The sequence below is a fragment of the Durio zibethinus genome, chromosome 18, assembly GCF_047325235.1.
Source record: "Durio zibethinus cultivar Kanyao isolate XHJ-2024 chromosome 18, ASM4732523v1, whole genome shotgun sequence".
NCBI classification, from domain to species: domain Eukaryota; kingdom Viridiplantae; phylum Streptophyta; class Magnoliopsida; order Malvales; family Malvaceae; genus Durio; species Durio zibethinus.
In genome coordinates, this window is record NC_143179.1 from 10,652,851 (window position 1) to 10,667,879 (window position 15,029).

A 15,029-nucleotide genomic window follows, 5' to 3' on the forward strand; every position below is an offset into this window, starting at 1 on the left:
CAAAATATATCACTTCATAAATCATTACAAAATATGCTATCATTCAAATATCATAATCAAACCAAATCATGGATCAATCATTAAAATCATCATTATCATTCAAATCGTTAGCTACGGTCACTGCTATAACCTGTGACATTGGCTGTATCGACAATTTCATTCTCATGATCATTGCTAACTATTATAACCCGTTAGCCAAGGCTTACGCTAACTACTATTACCCGTTAGCCAGGGTCGTAGAACTAAGTTCTGGTGTCGATGATCCCACTTTCCAGGAATGTAAAAACGTAACCATCACAAAATCGTTCTTTAAACATAAATCATTTTCTCATTTCATTCATAAGCATGATCCATCGTTTATATAGAGAAACACAAAATAATCATATGCTTGATCCTATTTTCATACATAGAAAATAATGAAATAAAATATTCATTTAATTAGAAACATACATATATACATAGTTTCGAAAACAAGCAAAGTGTGTAAGATTCTACTTACCTCTTTTAGATTTCACCACTTAGTTTTTCTCTCAAAATAATTAATGGCCTATCCAAGATCATTTCAACATATCAGAATTTAATCAACCCTTTTTGAGACCATTTATACAAAAATCAACTAAGTTACACAATGGTTAACTTAACTAATTAATACTGGCAGCCTGACCTCTTTTCATTAAAACAGTCATATCTCAACATATTCAAATCAGAATTATGATCTCTTTAATGCGTTAGAAACTAGACTTGATAAGCTTTCTAATCATATATGGCACACATCATAATTCCCTGTATATTACTTATAACAATTTTTGAAATCCACGTCATATACTGCTGCCAAACAGCCTGTATACCTTCTAATAAAAATTATATATTTATTCACAGGAAACTCCAAATTCAATTCCGCTTATTTCATTGGAAAGTAGACTCAATACGTTTTCCAAACATATATGGCTTAATCTGTAAATCTTTGTATACAAATTAAGAAGAATTTCGTAATTCAACCCTGATGCTGTTGTCTTACAGCCTGCATATCCTTAAGTTAAAATTAGACAACTCTTCATAGAAAACTCGGATTTAACTTTCGTTTCTTTCATTAGAAACTAGATTCAACATGCTTTCCAATGATATATAATAATCACAGCAATAATATGTCCATTAATGCAAAATTTTATTTTAATTCATTATTACAGATCACAATATCTCATCTAAAAATAGAATTTTTCCTTCAATCTTTAAAAACTCAAATCCTTACTTTTAGCCTTCAAACTTCATTCAGTAATCATCAATAAATCTTAGGAACATAAAACAAACAAAGCCCAGTAATTTACCAAAATAGATCATCAAGATTAATGAAGGATTTCATAATTTTTCTTGATTTTTCTCTCAAAACTTTAACTCCAAATAATAGCAATCAACTTGATATTTCTTTTCAAATAAAAATAGGGCATGTACTCACCTTTAAGGGATTAACTTGATTGTAGCCTCTGATTGTGAATCTCTAACTTGATTTTTCATATTTTCTAACCCTAAGGAAGATGAGAAAGAAGAACTTTATTTCGTTTCTGTTTCACAATAGTTAGGTTTCCTTTCATCTAATACTTCAACCCTTTTTCTTTTACTAAATAATGTCTTAATAAACTTATGAGCTTTAGTATTAGTCTAGCCCAATTATTATTTGGGCTGGGGTATTACATTCTCCCCTCCTTATAAGAAGTTTTATCCTCGAAACTTGATTTACATCCACATCTCATTCCTCTAGTTTTGCAATCATATTTCTTACCGTATGATTGTTTCATTGAACTTTGAAAAAAAATAATCATCTTACCTCAAAACTTGTTCCTTTTAATCAACCATTCAAAAAAAAAAAAATTCAATATGCTAAAACTCATATCATCTTGAATTTCTAAATACTCAATCCAATCACATAACTTTTACTAAGATATTCTCTTAACATAGATTCATCATATACGCTAAACATCAGAGGTGACAATATTCTTTATTTATTAAAGATTCATCACTTTCTCAACTAATAATAGCACAATAATTTAGAACTTAAAATCAATTCAGGCTTCCACTGCGCACTCTGATATTTTTTTTCCAATACAATTCAAACAAATTAACTTTCATAACATCGTTTTGTAACAAGAAAAGCATGTGTCCACAAAATTTCTTGTAATATGCTTCACACCATGTGTTCATAACCATAACAACCTTGAATAACAATATCAACAAATCATTTTATCACCAAAAAGATATCACATAATACTTTAATTTTCTTTTCTTTTCCACCGACAACATAAAATTTTCTATTAATTAACCACTAGAATACATATGACATCAATGCAATAGATCATATCCATAAATTTACACCATGTAAATTCAAACATAAATCTCTAATTATCAAAGTTGTCTTCAATTGTGAATATTATTCTTTCTAATATACCAATTATCATATAACAATTGATTCTTCATAATCCCCACAAACATCATAATGTCTCAAATTCTCCTTTTACCAAATAAATGACTATCATCTTCACGTCAAAGTTAAAAACTATGCATCATAATCCAAAAAAAAAAAAAAATTCTTTTATAAAGTTTGAACCAATAAGAACTCCAAACACTTGAATTCACACCAAAAGTATAATTATGAACAATAGCCAAATGCATCACATTATTTCAAAAGTTCTCTCAAATTTCTCTAAAATCAAATACATGTTCAACATCACCAAGTACACAAAATCATCACTTGTAAGAGTTCAACCAATCTTTTGCCCTTGTAAAATTCAAACAATCATTTGACTTGTAAGATTTCAAACAATCATTCTTAACCAAACCATGCAGATTTTTCTATAAATCGATTACTCCTTTAAAACCAACTTCCTTACTATATCATCTAAATAACCATAATTTTAATTCTTTGCTAAGTACACAACCCTATACCACAATAGGCCATGTTCTCCATAAATATAAAATTCGAAGGAATCCAATAGTATACTTCAATTAAAAACTATAACCACAAATTAATCACTTTAGCCATTAAAAATATCAATACACCTTAAATAGGAATTTAATGATCAAACTTTAAATTAACTATACAAACATCCAGCTTGCATAATCAAACCTTAAATACTTTCTTAATAAAAAGTAGAACCAAATCAAGTGAACATCCTTCTTTACGTATATAAAGCTATTTACCACAATTATAACATTTTGGACTAAATCCATCAAAATAAATTCTCCAACATTATAATCTATAAATAATTGCATCAAAATTTCAACATATCATTTCATTCCAACTCTAATATTCTATACTTTTAATTCCAATAATGTACACTCTTATTCTAATCTTCATCCTTGATCAAGGATTCACTTAACACTTATCAAATAATTTTAAAACCTCATTAAGTCAAAAGTCTTTTCTCAAACCCATAAGATATCCAACGACCAAATTGTTCTCTTAAATAATCCTTTAACTTATAAAATATATCTCATTATAAGTGGCGTCAAAAAATCTCTTCAACTTATAAAATTGCACTATATCGAAGTAATTACACTTTTTCTTAACTATAAGATCCAAAAGCAATATATAAATATCAACAAAAATAACTACACCAAGAATCCATTGAATCATTGATTCCTTAAAATTCATTGAAACTTTAACTACTCCAAAATTCATCGAATCATTTACTTGTACTCACCACTATAGTCTATGGATCAAAGTTATGACCTTGAAAAATTATCACATTATCCAGAGGTCATCATCTAATGCTTAAAATTCTTCACATAATATATAGACTGTAACCATACTCATAGAATATCTCTTTCAATAAAAGGATTATAAACTATATTCTTTGAAAATCACCGTTAATCTACTTATCATAAATTAACTTCTTAAAAATCTTCAAAGATCATAATCGTAGTTTTTAGAAAATCTCTAAAATTATATTATAAGCTCCTTAACATCCCATATAGTTTAAGGATCATAATCTGAACTCGTAGAAAATCTCCAAGAAACATAACTTAAGCTTTTAAAGAAAATCTCAACACAATCTACAAATCATAATCTACCTCTTAAAATTCTCCAAAGATCGTAACCTAAGCTCTGATACCACTTTTGTCACGCCCTGAATCGAGACGTAACACGGTCATATTACCTTGAAGAAAATCTCAAAGTAATACGAAGCCTTCTTTCTTAAACATTCTAAAATTTTTTAATAAAATAATTTACCAAGTAAAATTCATATATTTAATCCAACTGATGATACATCTTTATATATCCAAATACAAACTATATAAAATACAAAACTGCCTTTTAAAATCTCATTGGCCAACATATTCTCCGACGATTAAGTAATCTTACCCATTTCATCTTCTAGCTTCATATAAGATTAACCAAACTTATCACTTAGTCATCTGTAAAGAAAAAGTAAAAATGGAATGAGCAAACCACAGCTCAGTAAGTATAGGCTCACACACCTTACCAGATCAAGCATCATTTTCTTACACATTATATAGATCATTTAAAATATTCATCAAATCATAATATCAAAACATTTCAAGATCATCGTTTTGTCAAATATTTCATAAATTCATAAATCAATGTCAAAATATGTCACTTCATAAATCATTACAAAATATGCTATCATTCAAATATCATAATCAAACCAAATCATGGATCAATCATTAAAATCATCATTATCATTCAAATCGTTAGCTACGGTCACTGCTATAACCCGTGACATTGGCCGTATCGACAATTTCATTCTCATGATCATTGCTAACTATTATAACCCGTTAGCCAAGGCTTACGCTAACTACTATTACCCGTTAGCCAGGGTCGTAGAACTAAGTTCTGGTGTCGATGATCCCACTTCCCAAGAATGTAAAAACGTAGCCATCACAAAATCGTTCTTTAAACATAAATCATTTTTTCATTTCATTCATAAGCATGATCCATCGTTTATATAGAGAAACACAAAATAATCATATGCTTGATCCTATTTTCATACATCGAAAATAATGAAATAAAATATTCATTTAATTAGAAACATACATATATACATAGTTTCGAAAACAAGCAAAGTGTGTAAGATTCTACTTATCTCTTTTAGATTTCACCACTTAGTTTTTCCCTCAAAATAATTAATGGCCTATCCAAGATCATTTCAACATATCAGAATTTAATCAACCCTTTTTGAGACCATTTATACAAAAATCAACTAAGTTACACAATGGTTAACTTAACTAATTAATACTGGCAGCCTGACCTCTTTTCATTAAAACAGTCATATCTCAACATATTCAAATAAGAATTATGATCTCTTTAATGCGTTAGAAACTAGACTTGATAAGCTTTCTAACCATATATGGCACACATTATAATTCCCTGTAGATTACTTATAACAATTTTTGAAATCCACGTCATATACTGCTGCCAAACAGCCTGTATACCTTCTAATAAAAATTATATATTTATTCACAGGAAACTCCAAATTCAATTTCGCTTATTTCATTGGAAAGTAGACTCAATACGCTTTCCAAACATATATGACTTAATCTGTAAATCCTTGTATACAAATTAAGAAGAATTTCGTAATTCAACCCTGATGCTGTTATCTTACAGCCTGCATATCCTTAAGTTAAAATTAGACAACTCTTCATAGAAAACTCGGATTTAACTTTCGTTTCTTTCATTAGAAACTAGATTCAACATGCTTTCCAATGATATATAATAATCACAGCAATAATCTATCCATTAATGTAAAATTCTATTTTAATTCATTATTACAGATCACAATATCTCATCTAAAAATAGAATTTTTCCTTCAATCTTTAAAAACTCAAATCCTTACTTTTAGCCTTCAAACTCCATTCAATAATCATCAATAAATCTTAAGAACATGAAACAAACAAAGCCCAGTAATTTACCAAAATAGATCATCAAGATTAATGAAGGATTTCATAATTTTTCTTGGTTTTTCTCTCAAAACTTTAACTCCAAATAATAGCAATCAACTTGATATTTCTTTTCAAATAAAAATAGGGCATGTACTCACCTTTAAGGGATTAACTTAATTGTAGCCTCTGATTGTGAATCTCTAACTTGATTTTTCATATTCTCTAACCCTAAGGAAGATGAGGAAGAAGAATTTTATTTCCTTTCTGTTTCACGATAGTTAGGTTTCCTTTCATCTAATACTTCAGCCCTTTTTCTTTTACTAAATAATGTCTTAATAAACTTATGGGCTTTAGTATTAGTCTAGCCCAATTATTATTTGAGTTGGGGTATTACAGATAGCTTATGCAACATTCCATTATCTTATTTTGTTTAAGTTTGCTTATTACCTTATGGAATCATTGGTTTCATGATCAAATCCATTGTTTCAATTATGTAATTTTCATAGTGATAAATGAGACAACTGAAACTATGATAGATGAGTCTCCCCGCTTGCATATAGTATCAATATTCATATGTCTGTCGTATCCTTAATTAAGGGAGCCGCTCTTCTCTTTTTCCGAAACCTTTGTTATTCTTTTCTGCTTCTCTCTCCCACAAATTATTGAAGCAATGCAAGGGAGAACCAAATTAAAACCCCCTGCAGAAGCATAAAAGCATTGGTGAATACTAAAAATTTTAAACCCTGGCACAGACTACAGAAAAGAGAGAAAAAAAAAAAAAAAAAGAGAGATTTTTCATCACTTCTAAATTTTAAAGAATGAAAGTGATTTACTGGGTTTTAGCCTAACACAAAGGAACAAAAAGGGTAAATTTTGGCAAAACTATAGTGTTAGGGGCAAGTATTAGTGCTGTATCAACTCTGAAATTAGCTTTAAGAGAAATGAGAGCTCCTGCTGTGAGAACAGAAGCTTTGACTTTGCGTCAGTCTCTCCATTCCCTTGGCTTAATCTCTCCTCTGCAATAACTGCCTTGACAGGCTTAATCATGTCGTCCACAGCCTGTGAGATCTCTTTAACAAAATCAACTATCACTCCATCGATCCCCATTAAATGTTGCATGTAAACAGCCTCAGGCACATTGCTGCAGTAACAAGCAAAATTCAAAGTTAGATACAACCTTCCGAGCATTAAAACAGCCTGTCAAGCTTTAGTTTAGAGTATTAACAGGTTGGAGAAGAAGTGGAAGATTCGACTATGACAACTTTTTAAACAGTCAAAAAGCACATCAGAATTTTATGATGGCCTGGCCTGACAAGGTAAAATTTTCCAGGCATGAAAGATTATGATTTAGATAAACATGTTGAAGTTTATTAGGAACTTACTTCAGTTTGCCATATGTCAGGAGAGAGAGTTTAGACTCTTTGATCTTAGGCACTGCTCCTGGATTTCTGAATACTCCTTTGATCTCTGAAACAATCCCTTGTAAACCTCCTTCCAAGCAGACCTTTATGGCCTCCTCCAGGGAATTCCTCCTCACATCATAGTAAAGTTCAGTCCCACCATTTGTTAAGAAGAAAACCTGTTGATTTTCCAAGCTAAACATCAATAAAAAACAGTCTAAAAACATCATTCACAGATATATATGATGCATAAAAAATGTAGCTAGAGTCCTTACAGGATAGTTGTTCTGTAATTTCCTAAAAAGTTGAGCTGCATCAGGCTGAAAGCTGGAGAAGATTATGGACCTATCTTTAGCAAACTCAAATACCACCTTTCACATAATAAAATTCACAGCATATAAGAAGAAAATCCTTTCTCATATAAAGAAAAATTAGATATAATTTTCCTCCTTCGATGTACCTGCAAGATGATTTGGAGAACATGGATGAGATGGTGTTGCTGATAAACAATATTGTCATCAAATTTCAACTCAATATTGAAACCTAAAGAAGGTTCAACTTTCTGGAAAGCTTCTTCCAATGTACAAAGTGAATCATCAGTTTCTACATTCCACTTAACAATTTTCCCATCTTTTGTTTTCCTCAACAAACATTTCCCCTCTTTCCCTGCTTCTCTCTGGGTTCCATAGCAAAGAAATTCTGCTAAACACAACTCTGTGACTCTCTTCTCAAACACAGTACCCTGGAATACCAAATTAATTTTCACAAACACAGTAGGAAAATGTAAAAAAATAAAGTAGTTTAGAAGATAAGAAAGAAAGTGTTACATACATTTTCTTCAGATAGGATGAAGTCGTCGTGGAAAATGACAGGGCAGTCGTCTTTTGTCACCTACAAAAAAAACACAATGGCTTTCTTTACTTTTGGAAAGCTAGTAAACGTTTTGGAAACGCGCTTGTAGGCACGTGGGGAAGAAAAAGAACCCACTTGATCCACCCATCCACTCAGATTAAGACAAAATGCCTTGTCGTAAGCGGTGAGCGTACGACGCCTACCGGCACAACAACGTGTTTCATGTGTTCTAACTTCAAAGATTTCGGTTCATTCAAAGACGACAACAAACAAACAAACAAACAAAGAAGAAAAGAGAGGAGTTTTAATAAGAATTTGAATGGTTACCTGAACGTCAAACTCGATGAAGTCAATGGGAAATTTAGCTGCAGAGTTGAAGGAGAGAATGGAGTTTTCTTTAATGGCTGTCATTCTTGAATCAGAGCTTTGTACAATGTTCATCCCATGCCCCCTATGCCCTATTACCAAAAACTTTGGTATCTTAAACGATGCTGCCATTTTCAACTCCAACCCTAAACCAAAACGAAGAAAAACATATATTCATCGTTAGCAAAAACAAAGAACAACCCTGCAGATTAGAATGAAGATCAAGAAACAAGAAAGAAATGGTGCAATGTTGAACTTGAACGTACCTTGGGAACAACGGGTTGAGTAGAGAGAAAGTGAAGCTTTTTTTGCGACTTGGTCGAGGTTTGGAACGTTGGAGACATGAACAGCTGTAAGAGCCATTGTTATTGCTATAAGACATACAAAGAGAGGGAAGAAGGGGGGATTGTTAGGAAGGATTTAGAGAAGGAGGGTGTGTATAGTGTTTACTAATGTTGTAGCCCTTCGTTTGGGTTGGTTGAGGAATTTTTTTAGAAGTTATTATAGCGATAGAATTAAAGATATATTTTTTAATAAGTAGAATTAAAGATATTTCAATGTATTATATTTGTATTTATGTACCAGATAAAAAAATTGAAAGTTGCACATTAAACCAAAAAAATGAATAGTTGTTATGTATAAAAAGCTTATACAATAACAAACTCTTTCAAAAAAAATTCAATCTAAAAAAACAACCATTCAAATTATAACAATGAAGGCATCAATTGTTACAGCCAATTATATATGTATATGGTAAGGTTATTTGAACATTTGATTTAATGATCCTGACATGATCTTTTGTTAAAAATAGAGTTTGAATCCTTTTCTCCAACTCAAAATATGGACTAATAATTTAGTACAACTGAATATGATTACATATATATGGAATATCAGCAGGAGGAAGGCAAATGATTTTTCACATTGCAGATATCAATCACTATATTTTGTGTACAGAAGAAACCAGAATAAAGATAGTCGTAAGAGTACAGCAGCACTATGAGGGATCAGGAAAGGAAAAAAACGAGAAAAGGAGAAAGAAAAAGAGGAGAATTGGTGAAAGGTGGATTGGTTTGCAAAAGTGTCATTGTTAGATTCAAAAGTTTCCAGCTTCCAAGCAATTAGGTTCTCCAAACAAAGGTAAAGCAAACAGCATCCTATGCTGTTCCCTATTGCCTAATAATAGTACTTTATAATTCCAGGAAAGAGAGGGATGCTGCCAAAATTCCCCTTTTTTCCCTTTCAGATTGGGGGGATTCGTCTCTTCAGGTTAGGTGGGTTTGAAACATTAAACAACTATTAATTTACATATCTAATAATTTCTTCCTTTTCTTTTATGGGTTCTGATCTTCTCTTCTTCAGCCAACTGGCTTCTGCCAATCCAGAGTTTTGAAAATGCATGCTCCATCTGAAATTTTCTTTTATAAATACCCAAGTTCAAAAGCAGCAAGATCTGTTTAAAGGACTTCCTTTAGGGCCTGATTTTAGGCCTCAATCCCAAAGAAAAAGGTTCTTGATGCCATTGGAGGGTTTGGTCTGGAGAGCCCAATAATGGGAACGACCCTTCTTATAGGGTCTAGGATCCAGTCTGTGAAAGCTGATCCTTGTCTACTAGGTGAAGCCCTTGTGGGACAGTCCAGTTCTCAGTTTTAGTATCATCTCTATAATCATGAACCTTGAGATTTCTCAATTCAAGCCGCACTTGACATTTTCATTTTGGTACATGAACCTCACTTTTTAAACTCAAATGCCAACGTGGCTGAAAACTTGGAACTCCTTTATTATTGTTGCCACTTGCCACCGTCACCTGCTTTCATGATCAGCATATTGAGAACTGGCTATCAGAACCCAGATACGTAACACAACCGGCTATCATATATATATAGATATAGTCTGGCATTGTGATTGCGGTGGATTAAAGCACCCATCAATTGCTAGAAGCACATTAAATGACACAAATCTCGCAGGCAAAACATCTCAAGTTCTCTGTTATCAGGCTGTGTAAATACCAGTGATCTGAGGGCATTGGGTGATGCTAATGCTAAGTTCCGTCCTGCCTTTGCGTACATGTATCCCTCAAGCCCACCAAGGCCACCAGTTCCCTGCGGCTGACCCTTGTTGCCTTTAGCTTCACAATTTAGATTGAAACCTGAAAGTAACTGTTAAACTGTCCCCAATTGCCAATGGGGCCAGAGGTTTTTAAACACATGGGGGATGCAAGAGCTATAGGACACTAGCTACCCTACTTTGTGCATGCATTGGCCAATGTGCCCCATACCCTAAACCCAACGGCTACTTTGGAGTTCAAAACATTTGGAAAATAAATAAATAAAAATTCCCACCATTTCCCCTGCCCCTATGATCTATATATATGGTTACCATTTCCAGGAAGTCTAGTATAGTTTTCAAGGTCTAAAAAACTCACTCTCGAGAACAATAAGTGTAAAAACAAAAGAAAGAAAGAAGCAGAAAGATGAATAAAATAGAATAGGAAAAAAAAAGATGAAATACATTAAGTATTAAAAGAAGAAGGTGATAATAAATGAGAGGGAAGGAAGATGAGGAAGAATGCAAGGGAGCATTAATGGTGAAGACAAGGGCATTAAATATTTGCTGAGAGCGTAACTTAATTGCTTGCGTTTATCGCTGCAATTGTCTGTTCGTCCTCTAACACTCTGTGTGCCTTTCATCGCTAAACCCATCTGCCCCTTCTCTCTTTCTTATCTCCTGCAACCCACACCCCCAGATCCCATTTAATGCCCATTGCCCTATCTTTCTCTCTCTTGCTGCAGTGATTAATAAATGTCAAGGGTGACAATTTATATAAAAATTATACTCCATCATGCAAAAGTCATCCAGGAAAACAAGAAAAAGGGAGAAAAAAAATGAAAAACCATGGTTTTACAAAGGCCAAAAACACATTTAGCGGACAACCCAAGAGATAAAAACATGCAAGAAATGCTAATAATGGGTTAATCACTTGATATTAGAAAAGATGATCTCTTTGGCTTTACTTCGTTAATTGTAGATTCATCAACTCAGAACTGAGTTGGTCAGAGATTGGCTGTGACTTATGGAACAGTACTGAGCTGGCTGGTGATGAGACCTCAGTTGATCCTATTTCCATGGACATTGAACTAGACGGAGAAGCAGCAGTATTTAGGCTTGTTGAGGGGATTGATCCTATTTCCTGGGGTCTGTTTGGTGATGGTGGAGCTGCACAAACTGGAATCACTGATCTGATTTTAACTGCTGGGGCAATCCTATGTGGGTTAAACCCTCCAGTGTACATGTTCCGGGCCATTGTAGGTGCCTTGACAGAAGTTGGTGTCATTTGCGATGGATTTGGAGACCCAAAAATCCTGCTGATAATCTGGTTTGCTTCAGTTCTTGTTGCGCTGTCATGCTTGCAAGTATTGGGTTTCCCAGTACTGGATATCGGAACTGGCCCGTATATAGAAGTACTACTACTAGTATTTGCCCCAGAGACGTTACTATTTGAAACTAAATTGCTAGAACTTGAACCTTCCTTTTCAATGTACTTGTTGATGACACGATCTTGTTTGACACCAAGCCATTCTTCCTCATCCTTTAGATGTTCTTCAAGTGGAGGAGGCAGAATAGGTCTATTAGATGAATCGTTAAATGGACTGTCCCTTGGTGGAGTTGGTGGTAAGATCTTTGAAGCTGTTCTAGGTGGGGGTGGAGGAAGGAGAGATACAAAGCTGTTTTGTTTTTGTGTTGAACCATCCAAGGTTGAATCCATTAAGAGATCCATAAGCCTCCATTGTTGATGAATCAGAGAGTTACCAGAGGTGGAAGAAAATGGAGCCCCGATGTCCCTGTTACCCCTGACCACTCTTCTTTTTCCTTGGTTGTAATCCCTCCTCCTAAATTGTTTGCTGTCATCCTTTGGCCTGAAGCTTGAGAGGACTCTTGACACAACTGCCTGATCCTGATCCTCACGATTGTCGGCTTCTTTATTTGTCCATGCATCCAAGGTTGGCACTGTACAAATATGTTCAATAAACACCCGCTATTATACAAATACTAACATAAGACAATAATCTAAAATTAGGAATGGAATTTTACTTCTTTTCAAGGCAGACCAGGCTGCAATTGCTGCATTCTTCTCAGCTTGCTTCTTCGTTTTGGCTGGTTCACCCGTGAAATTCATACCGGCAAGCTCCACAGTGCAAGTGAAGGTTGGGACATGACCAGGACCTGATCTTATAGTGGTGTACGCAGGGAGGTTAAGCCCAGCTCTATGAGCAGTTTCCTGAAGGAGGTTCTTATAAATTCCGGTCTCATCCTTCATTGCATTACAAAAGCAAGGAAACAGGATGAGACATATTAATCTAAAGAGAGACAAAAGGGTGTGCTTTAATCTCGTCGACCATCAAGAAAACTACCGAACAAAAAGCTAATTAATATGTAAACGAACTCACAAGAACTCTTGCAGTGAGAGACCTTGAAGGCCCCCTTGTAGACAGAATACTGAGAGCTACCTCTGCAGCAGCATGCTCAGCCTGTCTCAGTGTAGGGCAGTAGCTTGGGCTTTCAAAGATCTCACCATTGAAGTTCACAGACGCTTTAAATCTTGGTGCATGATCAGGTCCTTCTCTGATGCAGGCATAAGAAGGGAGATTAAAACAGCTTCTTTGTGCAAGTTCCTGCAGTTGATTCTTGAACATATCTGCCATTAAAGCAAACCATCCAACATAAAGCAATTAAAACCCAGATGAAAATCCATATCATTCCCATCAACCTAGAAAGCTAAAAGGAGATTAAAGGGCCAAAAAGAAACCGACCTGATAAAAAAAATATGAAGCTCAATGAACTCAACTGCTGAAAACAAAGAGAGTTAGGGAACTCACCTACTTCACCTGATTTGTCCCTCCAACATGAGTATGGGAGTTTTATCTCCCAGGACAAAAGTATCTGATGTAATGTAATCCGTCCAGAAGAAATGGAAAGGTGACTTAGTTAAGTGAAATTTGTTAAAAATGAAAATTCATGTTGAGCTGACAGGCAGCATTGGCCTTGGGTTCTACTTACTACTAGTCTACTACCATCCGCCTAGCTGTTTTCTAAGTAATTTAATAAGAAAAACTACCCATAAGAAACAGTATTGCAAGACAGTTTTTAACCGGGAACTTTCCCAACACAGCACAGTTTCTAGCAATCAGTAACCAAAAACCGGTTGATAAAATTAGGAGAGGTGCCCAGACAATTTAGCACATTAAAGGTAAAGTCAAATTACAGAACTCTCCCTGTTTCTCTGATTGTAACTGAACATTGAAAGTCTTTGAGATGAGATTTATAACAAAATAAAACTACCTTGCTGCTGGTCCAGGCTTTTGTTGATTGGACAGTTACCCCTTTTAATTTGACTTGTAGATATTTTCTAAACTTGTAGGTGTCGCGGCTTCGAAACGAGTGTCAAAAACCTGAAATCAGAAAAAGAGAGAGAGAGAGAGAGGTTCTAAGGTTGGTACGAAGAAAGTCGGAATGAGAAAAAAAATATGAATGAAAGAATAGAATAAGAATGAATGATAATATTGAATGTTTTTATTTATGTACGTAAAGTGAGGGGTTAATGGATTAAAATAATGATGTAATTAAGTTAACGTGATATTGTATATATTAAATTAATTAAAAATTTTAAAATATTTTTAATTATTTACTCATAACTTTTAATAAAGAAAATAATCGATGTCCTTTGAACCCAAAATATCCTTAAAATAAATATCGTCGGGTGCTGCATCTTACCAAGTTATTGTGCTAATGTGAGCTTCAGTCAGATTGCATTGCAATGGAACTGGCTCCCTATATCTTCTTTTTCTCCTACTTTGACATTGAAAGTTATATTTATCTGGATTTTATAGTAATTCGCAAATAGTTAAGTATTATGTAAAAAAGAAAAAAAAAAACCCAAAATGACTAACAAATTGAATATTAATGCAAAAGTAAATAAACAAAATAAAGCTGATCAAAGATTGCATTAATTGGCAGCTAAGCTAAGTATAAATCAGTATAGCCAGGCCCCACATTAATTCTGTATCTTGTTACCATAATGTCATTGATGAGGGTGGTGTTTGTGTTTTTCTATTGGAAACTTGAAAGAGGTTTTGTAATTGGCAGTACAGAAGAAACTGTTTCATGTCATCCAAGCTTTAAGGTTTCATAGATATGGAGACAGATGTGAAGTTAGCTGTTTTATGAATCGCACTTGTACACGGCCATTCATGCTCTGTGACATTAGGAGAGTGCAACTAATACCTTTAATTCTGATGTGGAACGTTTTACATGACATGGCATTATTTAGAATTGAAACTTGGGATTTTAATTTTGACTGGTCTTTTAAGTCAGAATTAGCAACTTCCAAGTCACATGTTTCTAATTAATACTAGTATGCTTCCACTTCTTAATTTCGTTTTGGTTGAGGTTTGAAAGAAGAGAAGGCTAACTAGAATTTGTTTGCCATGACCAGTCTTTCTTGTTGACCCAATTTACTTA

General features: G+C 33.7%; 2 protein-coding genes across 5 annotated transcripts; both read right to left on the reverse strand.

Moving 5' to 3' along the window:
* Positions 1-6,612: 6,612 nt before the first annotated feature.
* LOC111299500 (glycerophosphodiester phosphodiesterase GDPD1, chloroplastic-like) lies at positions 6,613-9,023 on the reverse strand. Its single transcript, XM_022894713.2, has 7 exons — positions 8,780-9,023; positions 8,475-8,659; positions 8,127-8,186; positions 7,756-8,037; positions 7,571-7,666; positions 7,278-7,474; positions 6,613-7,036 (listed from the first exon to the last, which is right to left on the reverse strand). The coding sequence occupies exons 1-7, from the start codon at positions 8,874-8,876 to the stop codon at positions 6,799-6,801; spliced, it is 1,155 nt and encodes a 384-aa protein (XP_022750448.1). The 5' UTR covers positions 8,877-9,023; the 3' UTR covers positions 6,613-6,798.
* Positions 9,024-9,208: 185 nt separating this feature from the next.
* LOC111300475 (uncharacterized) lies at positions 9,209-14,014 on the reverse strand. 4 transcript variants are annotated; one of them, XM_089747470.1, is made up of 4 exons: positions 13,388-14,014; positions 12,959-13,206; positions 12,603-12,822; positions 9,209-12,518 (listed from the first exon to the last, which is right to left on the reverse strand). In XM_089747470.1, exons 2-4 carry the CDS (start codon positions 13,202-13,204, stop codon positions 11,521-11,523), a joined length of 1,464 nt encoding a protein of 487 aa, XP_089603596.1. In that variant the 5' UTR covers positions 13,205-13,206; positions 13,388-14,014; the 3' UTR covers positions 9,209-11,520. The 4 variants fall into 4 exon arrangements, with proteins under 4 accessions (XP_089603596.1, XP_089603598.1, XP_022751843.2 ...); XM_089747472.1 differs by having other exon boundaries at positions 13,322-13,392; XM_022896108.2 differs by lacking the exon at positions 13,388-14,014 and having other exon boundaries at positions 12,959-13,352.
* Positions 14,015-15,029: the final 1,015 nt, after the last annotated feature.